General features: G+C 39.6%; 2 protein-coding genes across 3 annotated transcripts in view; both read right to left on the reverse strand.

The window, feature by feature from the left end:
* The window catches only part of Best2 (bestrophin 2), a 71,765-nt gene extending 66,073 nt beyond the window's left edge, over nucleotides 1-5,692 (reverse strand). For both annotated transcript variants that reach the window (XM_046610443.2, XM_046610442.2), the window contains exons 1-2: nucleotides 5,590-5,692; nucleotides 3,624-4,084 (exon numbers count right to left, since the gene is read on the reverse strand). In XM_046610443.2, coding sequence (XP_046466399.1) covers nucleotides 3,624-3,694 — 71 coding nt within the window. In that variant the 5' untranslated portion in view covers nucleotides 3,695-4,084; nucleotides 5,590-5,692. The remainder of the gene's footprint in view (nucleotides 1-3,623; nucleotides 4,085-5,589) is intronic.
* Nucleotides 5,693-7,800: 2,108 nt separating this feature from the next.
* On the reverse strand, nucleotides 7,801-10,948 carry LOC124211571 (L-lactate dehydrogenase). Its single transcript, XM_046610775.2, has 8 exons — nucleotides 10,755-10,948; nucleotides 10,464-10,593; nucleotides 9,869-9,986; nucleotides 9,612-9,785; nucleotides 9,367-9,540; nucleotides 8,888-9,005; nucleotides 8,663-8,786; nucleotides 7,801-8,022 (listed from the first exon to the last, which is right to left on the reverse strand). The coding sequence occupies exons 1-8, from the start codon at nucleotides 10,937-10,939 to the stop codon at nucleotides 7,858-7,860; spliced, it is 1,188 nt and encodes a 395-aa protein (XP_046466731.1). The 5' UTR covers nucleotides 10,940-10,948; the 3' UTR covers nucleotides 7,801-7,857.
* Nucleotides 10,949-11,057: the final 109 nt, after the last annotated feature.

Here is an 11,057-nt window from a genome sequence, read left to right on the forward strand (position 1 = left end):
AACTCGACTGAACGCGATCACCGTTACGGATGTTGGATTATTCGGAAATCGAATTACGAACGGATTTACACTGAATTCGTTTGCTTGGGTGAAAAAGCCTTTTATCGAGTACCTCGCTTTGTTAGTTTCTTACAGGAGGTTCGTTTGCTTCTATTTTTTATACTTACAGACGTACGTAGTTAGATCCTTGACTTTGGAGGACGCCATGTTGTTGTGGCAATACAAATTTACCGCATTAACCCCAAACGGTGGTTGATTGAAACTCCCGTTTGCTTTTGTCGCATACTTTACGTATACTCTACGTTGATTTCGTGTCGATGCACGAAATGAGAATCCAAAAAGCTTTCGCTATTTTTTCTACGCTTTGATACTTGTAGAGTATCACGTCTAAAAAGCGATCAGCTGTTTCCTAAATCCGACGCCATATTGCCGTAACCATCGCAAACGTTAAGGATACCAAATAATACACGATGGATGAAATATTGTCGAACGTATAATGCAGTGAATTTGCGATTGTGTTCCAAAAATTTCCTAAGATCACAAAAAAATTCTAGGAAGTATCAAAATTGCGGCTCATATAAAGAGGTTCACGTACGAGTCGAGTTGAATCGTTTTGTTCAATACACATTGAAAAAGAGAATTTTGCTAAGTTTAGTTGCTGCTTCAGTGAACCCGTTAATAGCATCGATGAGAAACGATACTTTACTGCTTTAAATCTGGTTCACGGGAAAAGAGGCTGAAAAATTATGCCATACTTCTGACAATGGTGTAAGTGAGTGAAATAGCGTTTTGTAAAAATATTACGTTACTCTAACGTTACGAGGTCGAACCTCGTTTTTATCTGCAGTCATGTCCAATTTTGAATAATAGCATTGATAGTTAAAATGCTCCAGTTAGTTTTATCCAATGTTCTTTCGGCATCGGGATGCAGTTAGAATTTGATTCATTCGAAGTCCAACGCGTTCCTGGAGGATACGTATTACAACAATTAGACGACCTCGAGGAGCAGGCGGGTATCAAGGCGGTAACCGGACAATTACGGCGAGTCGGTATTATTGCGTTAAGATCATTGCCTACCCCGCGGTTCAGGTCGAGGTTAAAAACTGCCCAGGGTATACCTGTAATAAGAGAATCACAACAGCCTCGGCTACCAGCCGTACGTATCCGTAGTATGAAAAAACAAGACACCTTGTATACCTGCAATTATACTCTCGAAATCACGAGGAAACGCGATAATTCCGAGCAGCCTGATTTTTACGACCGTACCTACGTTTGAGAATTCAATTTAATCCCGATTAACGGATGTGAAGTCGATTATCTTAAGTAAGCATATTACGCGAAAGCAACTCGGAACTGAGGTCATTTTTAAGCACGATAATTAATTTATAACATGATATTAGTCACGTTTAAATTATTACTTGTATTCAATTCCGTCGACTTGGATTTTCAGTGTCATTAGTTCGCCTCAAGATTTTCTTGATTCGTAAAATTTATTTGATTCTCTTCAGGTAAAGTAATTTTATCGAACGAGTAAAGTAAAAGTTTGGTATAAGGTTCATTCCGATTGTTTTTTTTTTTTTTGCTGTTTGATTGTTTATAATACCTTCACTTTTTCAGTGTAATCTGAATAATTAGTAAACATGTATACTAAGTACAAAATTTTAATTATGGCTATTACCGTACGGTCGTTAACTATTTTCACATTTGACAATAACCAAAAAACATGCAGTTTTATGCACAAAATGAAAATGAGTTTTGAAGCCATAACCAGAAAATCTGTTAGGTACGTGTTAGTACAGTTTCTTGTAAACATTGCGTTAATTTCAACTTGGTAGAAGAATAAATTGTTTTCACTGCCTTAAACAACTGAATAAATACATCAAACTAAACGAACAGATCTATTATTTGAATAAATATAGCATTGACAATTACGATCATAGTAAATAATTACTTGCAAAAATTTCATCTGTCATTCGAAAAATATTTAAACCATAATTGTAACGATACTCGTGTAATTGCTTGTAAAGAAAAATGTCCATCACGTATAACTAACAAGATTTTTCTCCGCAGTGCATGACAAAACTTGAATAAACAAATATCACGGGTAAAACAAACGTCAAATTATTAACATTCCCCAACTCTTCGCGTACTCACTCCCATTATTTAACTTCGTAACTTGTGTCGCTTGCCTGGCGTCAGTAACGTCATATGTTAACCTACTTGCGTCGCGCGATATGGGCTCAAATTACGCGGGCTACTCCTCAAAATTCACCATCGCGCAGCACTCTATAGAAATCACTTTCGACGCAATTTTTTTGTTGGCTATTATGCAAAAAAAAAGGCGTACAAATTAAAAAAAAAAACAGGCAAAAAAAGTTTTAAAAAAAAAAACAAAATATATATACATAAGTAATATATATACATATATATATATATATATATATATATATATATATATTCGATTAATACCGTAAATCGCGCTCTGCAAAATTGCCGATTTTCGTGACCCACTCGTCTGCGAATTTGCTTGTGTGTTTCAGCTACGGCGACGAACCGGCGGGTTCCGAGTCGGAGCACCGATATCGCCGATTCGCGCATACGACGAAATCGCACGCGCGCGCAATTTCCAATGGATCTCTTTCGGCCCGTGAATGTGTCGGCGTGTAAGCTACGATTGATACGTAGTTGCCTCGCCGAAAGGTATAACGACCGGAGTCCGCGCGGTAAGCTGCAATGAGCGTTCAGCCACAAACAGCAGGTAGTTCGAAACATATAACAAGATAAATGCCAGACCGAACTATACGTACACTTTCTAAACAACCACGATCCAGCCGCTCCCGCAGCTCCAAACAGCAGCAGCCTTACCTCATACAATACGTTATATGGCATGCATATACGCGTGTATAATAATAATAATAATAATAATAATAATAACGGTGATAATAACGATCGTACGTACGTACGAACCTCGCTCAAACTGCGCGATACCGATCCATAATATTTTGTTATTTCTCGTTGCTCGAGTCTTTATTTACGAGATATGGACGGGTAATATTCTTTCGTGTGAGACCTTCTCTCTGACGCGGACGGAGAGAAGCCTCGGAACTTACAATCAGCTGAGCATGTGTCAAACCTAAAACGAACACTCTTGTATACCGTATTATAAACTCTGAGTAAAGGGGTTTAGCCTACATTTTGGTGGGAAAATCGAAGCAAGAAAATTGGACCTGACCTCATTATTTCACGTGCTTTACGAACAGTACCGATCTTGGGGATAAGAGAACAACTAGTTGCGGGAGAATCAGCCCTTCTCGCACAGTGTGTATAAATTTTCGTAATCGGACGTACGAATTTGGCCCGGATTTACAGAGGGTATCCGTTATTCGGTGAATAAGTTTTACGAAGGCCTTCAGGCATGCAGAGGGAGAAGTGACAGGTGCCGAATAGTGGCGACGTGGCCAAGTATCAGCTCGACAACCCGAATCGTGATAAACCATGACGAGAAAAGCGAAACCGGGTCGGGTGACATGGTAATTCCATAAGAGATAAAAACAAAAAAAAAAAGAAAGGAAAGCAGCTCGTAAGAGTTCGAAATTGAAAATAACGAAAAGAAAACAACTCACTTGCAAAGTATCCTCCAGAAGCAGCCGAAACTCGAGCCGTTCGGCACCTCGCTGGCGTACGATACCGTCATTTCCTCGCCTGGGCCCCGAGGTGGTTCGGTATTTTGTAACTATCTTCAGGACCGACCAGCTGACGCGGTGATGTGAAACACACACGCGCACAAACGGTGGAGGTGCGCGTCCTGACGAATGGTGGGCGTCGCGGCGCCTTTACCATGGGGATTGACACTCGGCACGACGCTTACGGCCCATGGAGATGTGATCTTCTGGTCAACGAAATTCTCGATCGCGATCAACGACGCTCGAAGCCAACCGTTCTAACCACCGGGTCTCTGTCGACTGGACTTACCTGACGGACGAGACCGACGAGAACAACGTGAACGGGCCCGAACCCCACCTTCGCTTCGCTTGGCCCAGGTACGAGCCGCGTGAAACTCGCCCCCTTCGACGGGCAGGAAGGCCTGAAAAACGGAGTGAGGAAATATTTCAGTCGTCTTATTGGTGAGATGAGGGATTCTGGTGAAACTGGTGACGTTGACGCTAGCAGGGGTAAAAAACTAGTCATGTTACCGATCGTTAGAAGGATTGGAATGTCGAATTTTCATAGACGCGAAATTGTTGCAGGTAGAATTTGAAAATGTGAAAATCTATTCGACAGTTTGGCATTCTATGTTCTGACCTTTCTATTCTTTTACATCTCCATACTTCGACATTGAAAATTTTTAAATTCAATAAAACAAGTTTTCGCTTCTTTAAAAATGCGATATTGTGACCGGTCGATTTTTTGATCCTTCTATATTTTTAACCCCACTCGTTAAAATACGTTAACGGTTCGAATCAGGAGAATATTCGACACAAGTAACGATTAAGTGTGATTATTGTTGCGCCAACACCTGAACATGGCATCAAAATATCAAAAATTACGGTACAAAATTCATTTTTGGTTTTTAACTTCTCTCGGTGCAGCAATTCTCGTTATTATTATGTCACCAATCTTCCTGTTGCAACAATATGCATTTCAATGACGAAGAAAGTGTGAAATAAAAATCGACTTAGATCTATTAATAATTTATGTTCTTTCTTCACAAGTTTATCTCGATTGTATTATTTTTGTTTATTTTTTTTTTAATTATCACACGTAGTGTGCCGCAACGATCAACTCCTTCGATGGAAATGAATTAAACATTTCTCAATCCTCCGAATTCTAACATCTTTAATCAACTGTTTTACCTCGTCGAAATACAAGCACGTACAAAGAATGATTTATATTCAACACTAATAACAACTAACGATAGATATAGAAAATAAATTTATCAATCTATGAACGAACTCAGAAAGCAGAGATTGAATTTTAATGTGATAATATTCGTCTCCGAATACAACTCGATTTTAAATAAAAAATGATTGAATTACAATTTCTTATTAAAACGACTTGTTTGTCATAAAATTACATGCCGATTTTCCCTCTGATTTTAAAACTTGGGGTTTCAATTCACTCGGAAGTAGACCTTCTGTTGCATGACTTGAGAAAATCATTCCCATCCAAATTATAAGTCAACACATTTAAATTTCAATCGAAACAAGAATCTACAACACATTCGCTAATTAGTAACTATTGAGTTTATTTTACAAACAAAAACAAATTTGCAAGAAGAATTGGACTCCGGAACTGTTAACATCAAACTATCGATCAACTTAAAATCAACACGTGACTAAGTATTTAGTTTTTTCCCCCCTCACTTGTCGCCAATCTTTTCGTAACACTGACTGATTGTGAGTAGATTTTAATCGTCGATTGTTTTCCCTGCCAACTCGAAAATACTCTTTTCTCTTATCTCCAAGCCTTTGTCCTCAGTTCCAAGTTTTCGCGATTCTTTCACATCATACGACGTGATATTTTCACCCAAACTTTTCCCCCGGAGTTGGGGGGGGGGGGGGAGGGGCTGTTTGCCGGTTTAGTACGTACCTGGCAGATCGGCTGCGCACCGCTAGTGCTTGTTCAAAGGTAGGCGAGAACCGAGTAAGCCCGAAGTGCGCCGTCGCGATCATTCTTGCGATTGCAACGACGCCGGTCGACGCGACGCTGAGCGACGCTGAGCGACGCGACGGTGGGCACGAACAGTTTTGCTCGTTGCCTGCATCCTCCGTTCACCTTGCCGTGGCCTAGCCTCAAGCGGTATTCCTATCCGAGCTCCATTCTACTCCCGGTTTTCTCGTAATAAATAATCCTCGAGTGTGTCAGCGTGTCCGTTCCTCTTTTTTCGTTCGCCCGCAGCTGATGTGATGAAAATAATATAGTAAAATTAATTACCGAAAGAGCAGACTCTCAAGTAAATACGCGCGGATCGGAAACAGGTGTTAGCGGTTTGCTTTACTGGGAGTTTTCCGTGAAACTTACCGATCAACGCCAGCAAATCGGCAACCGAAACTACATTCTGTGTTGCATTTATATTGAAAATTACTCTAGTTACATATCTTTCGGCGTTGAACGGCAAGTTTCACTGAAAACAACCGATGTGATTATCCTTTTTGCAATTTTCTCCGTTCAACAAAAATTCGATTTATGAACACCTTCGAAATGACTTTTTTTTTGTCCTCTTTATCTACGTAAACTTTGCGAATATCAGAAACTCTCGTATCTTTTAATAACATTGGTCAAATTTCATTGATCGTGACTTTGGAAACATGTAATTTCGTAAGGTGACATGAATCAGCGGGATTTTGAGAGAATAAGTTAAAAAAAAAATGGAAAAATTCATGAAAACAAAAAATAGGATGTAGAAACTATTCGTAGTGTCACGTGAAACGATTTTCGCAATCGCATTGCTCATCTAAGTGTGCAAAGTAACAATGACAATTACACACTTATATTATAAAGGTTCCCATGCATTTTCTTTGACTTACCGATTTATGCAGCACGGAATGGGCGATCGTTGGGATGAAAACTTTGGGAAACCCTGCTTCCCGTTTTCCTTTGACCAAAGACGTTTAGTAAGCGACGACTTCCTAGAAATCTTGATACGCTAATACCCTAATCTATTTTCGACTAATACGAAGGTTAGATCCGCATTATGTAGACCCCCCTTTATGTAGAAAATAACGACCCTTCATCCGAATGTCTAACTATAGTATAAATAACCTTGTATCGTAAGTTAAAGCCAACTGTAAGTAGGTTAGAATTGTCAATTCAAAAAGAAATATTAATTACCAACATATTTTGTGCAAGATCATAGAGCCACGTGAAAGTGCGGTTATGTAAGCCAAGCTTGACAAAGCGCGTCAAACGTAAGAAATCACGGGTGTGTATTTTATTCTGATAACTAATAGTACGATTGAATTTTGCTTTTCCCATGCAATTTTATACCGCCAACTTTTAACGGCTCAACGTGAATTAAACTGTGTCACAATTGCAGATTGAAACACGGAGAAAAACATAAAATTGCGATGATTTCACTCGTACGAAAGAAGACATAATCAAGATGCTTACGACACATGTCGTTGAAACTAAGTAGAAAAATAACTACGGCCATATAAAGCTACATAACTTGACCAATTTAGAATTAAGTACGAACGTTTAATGGCGATGCTGACGTCTCCATTGCGAATTCGACGCCAAAACAACTGCAACCGCATCGCCATTTGTGTCATCAAATTGCCTATAGCATCCATTTCACGGCGCAACGTGAGATTAACTATTTCAACGAACAAATATAAAAGAAACTCCCCTTGACGGGTAGGATATAAAGTAAAACGAGATCTGAGAGCTGATTTGAACACATCCTCATAGATTGAAGAAAAGTAGAAACATTTTTGAAAGTTCGTTTATATAAACAGATTTATTCGATACATCTCGAAACTAGAAACCAGAAATCGACAAAATTTGCTCATCTAACAAGCAAACTGACATGTGTTTCAATTTCTGCACCCAATTTGTCCGTAAAAATATCATTCGACTTGCTTTGCTTTCTAAATGTTACATCCAATTCGACCTAGCAAAATTTATTAGATAGATTAGATTTCTTTTTTGATCGGGATACGCTGTATAAACTTTGTAGAATCTACTTCATTTCACACGCTTGATTAAAAACCTTCAATGAATGTTGTTTTCAATGAGACGTGTCTAGTTTCATGTAACCAAACGGTTGATTTATTTTTTCACAAGAAAACAAAAACGGGAAACAACATAAGAACGCCTTGAGCTTAGTCATTTGAACACTCAGACGTTCTAAAACATTCAGACTTTTACATCCTTTTGTGCTTTGGCTATAGTCTCGGCAGAAAGCATGAGTTGCTTTTTCTCAAACTCAGTCATCCGCATTCGAATAATTTTCGTGATTCCACCCTCGCCTAGCGCGACAGGAAGGGATAAGAATATTTCATCACAGATGTTGTGATGGCCCTGCAAGAGAATCAAAAAAACAATCCTAACATTGAAAAAGCAGTTTGAAAGTCTGGAATTTCATTTCACCTTCCCATTAGCTAGCAATGAGGTTCTAATTAAGGAGGCCATTATCTACAGGATGCGAATATCATTTTTTTTTTTTTTTGTTAGTATCATAAGTTTTAGTAATTTTAAAGAAGTCGTAGTTGATTTTTATTTCTTGAACAACGAACCACGTTTTACATAATCAATTCATGGGCAATATAATATACGTCAGTACATAGATTCATTTTTCAGCAAAACTATCGCATTTCTCGTTACATTTAAAGTGCAAGCGGAATATTTTCTAAAGAGAACAGTGCTTTATGAAGTCAAATTTTACTAATGGTATAATCGCAACAAGGTGCTTCCGACAAGCAACTGGTTTTTCTGAAAAACAGATCTATGTGCGAGCCCCATCTACTGCCCATGAATCAATGACATAAAATGCGGGTCTTCATGTTTAAACAGCAAACATCAACCATGAAATTTTAAAAACTGTCAGAATTGATAGTAATGTAAAAAAAGTCTATATTTGCATCGTATAATAATCAGTTTCCACGACGTACTGGTTCCCTTAAGATATGAATTCTGATTTTCATCATACGTGTCAACTCACCTGAACCAACGTCGAAATCGATTTAACGTCATTCACATTTCGCAGGATGGAGTCAACGATTCCAGCGACGCAGAGACCGATTGCCGTGTTTGTGTAACCCTTGAGGCACCTCAAAGTCATTCCTCTATCGAAAGTAGAATTTGAAATTGACAAGAAATGGAATAAAACAAGTACAGAGAAGTTCATAGAGCCGAAAATTAACTGTGTTCAGAGTGAATCACTCACGCTCGGATCACTTCCTGGTGAACCTCATTCCACTTCTCGTAGTCAGTTGCCAAACCAATATTAGGCACAATGTCGCGCAGCTGAACACCAGCCACGTTAACACCAGACCACAGAGGTACTATACGTAAGGAAAATCAAGAGAGGCAAAAGGAGAAAAAGAAATACGACGACTTATCGACGTGATAATTGCGTGTGATTACTAAGGTTGACAACCAAAACACAGTAAAAAAAAACAGCTAGGTAGCGTGTTTCGTTTCAACACGTCAAATATCAGATATTTCTTGACAAACTTCAACTTGAATACACCATTGAAAGACAATGTATATGGTGAGTTTCGTGTTTCCAAAGTTAATTTACTTTTTCATTGTAGAAATTTATTTCATTCGATTATTAGATTCTGATATTGCGACTAGGATCTGATTTCATTGCTGATGATTTAGAAGTTTTTAGTTTTTTCTCAACACATGCTACCACCTTACCCTGAGAATCTCCGTGTTCACCAATGATCCAGGCAGCAATTGAGCTGGGACTGATACCGAGGCGTTCTGAGATGAGGAACTGAAACCGCGAGGAGTCAATCTGGGTCCCAGTCCCTATGACTTTGTGAACCGGAAGGTTGCTCAGTTTCCAGGTAACCCAGGTCATGATGTCGACTTCGGTTGAAACAGATTTCAAATTACCACTTTAGGCTGCACGAATTTTCTACTGGGTTCGATTTTTTCACCTGGGTTTGTCACTACCAGGAATATTGCATCCGGGCTATACTGGACAAGCGGCGGTATTATATTTTTGAAAATTTCAACGTTTCGCTGCAAGAGGTCCAGCCGACTCTCGTCTTCCAACTGACGCGCTCCAGCCGTCAAGATGACAACCTTCGAGTTGCTTGACGCGCAAAAATCTACGCACGGATTAAACTCGGTTTAAGAAGGATCCGCAACCGTGATCATAATCTGTCGTCGGATCACGGCTTTGCCGAGTTACCAGTGTCATACTCGATCCTAGGATCGCCCATGAAGGTTGCACCATGCTGAAGGTCGAGGGCTTCACCCTCCATCCTCTTTGGGAAAGCATCGACGATCGCTACATGGCCGGTAATTTTCTAACCCAAGAGCAGGTGTGAAATTAACGGAAATTATTTTTAGTCTCAGCGTTCTCTAGATTGAAATCTAGACTGAATATCATGGTATTTCAAAAATCCGAGAGAAATTAAAGCTCGGAAGCTTCAGAAATTAAATTTCGAATCGGTATCGGACGAAATGGAATGAAAGTTCTCAAAACATGCTTTATATTGAAGGAATGTACGAAAAATCGCTAGTGAAGCACCATTCGAATACTGTAAAATAAAACTACTTAGGTACATGTATCAAACCGAAGGAATTCCTTCACCCTCTTCACTCTGTCACGTGTCTTTGAAGCCCAGATAGTTTCTGTTGCCAGATTTTTCCCTGATTTAGAAAGAACTACCCCAATCCGTATACCGATCCTTACTGAACACTTAACTTAATGAACACTTCGAGATTCAGGTTTCTACTAATGTCACACGAGTAAACTATTCTCGTAAAAACTTGGAAAATACCTGACAAAGTATCGCATTGATCGCGGCTATGCCGCACATTCCGGCTCCAACAACAGTCACCTTATTCGAGCTGTCTCTGATCGGTTCCGATATATTGCAGAGCAATTCGTCGCGGAGGCAAGGAGGAGGTCTGTGAAAAAATGTGTGAAAGTAGCGTTAACACAAAATAAGAAAGAGACCCTACAGAGTGGCAAGACGATCTATAATATTTGAAAGTGATAAAATTTTTTAATGACTCGATGGCCAGTGACAATTGGCGGTATAAATTGAGAAAATCTACTGTCTACCAACCCGCAGTTCGTCAGTCTGTAGTTTCCAGGTGTGATGATCTTCTCGGGGTTATTAACGGCGTTGGGTGAAGCGAATGCATCTCTAATCAACGGCGGATTGCGCGCACATAACCGACGCGCTGTCACGAGACATCTTCGCGGCTGGCTAGGCGCTTTAACCACTCGCAGAACAAGGTGTCTCAGCATTACGCTGATAACGATTCACTTGCGAATTGGTAAATATATACGCCCGCAATCACCCGTCGCATTGCAAATGAAATTTTATATATCATGCGTATACACGAATGACATTTCTAGCGGGAGC

The sequence above is a fragment of the Neodiprion pinetum genome, chromosome 2 (genome assembly GCF_021155775.2).
Source record: "Neodiprion pinetum isolate iyNeoPine1 chromosome 2, iyNeoPine1.2, whole genome shotgun sequence".
Lineage (NCBI taxonomy): Eukaryota > Metazoa > Arthropoda > Insecta > Hymenoptera > Diprionidae > Neodiprion > Neodiprion pinetum.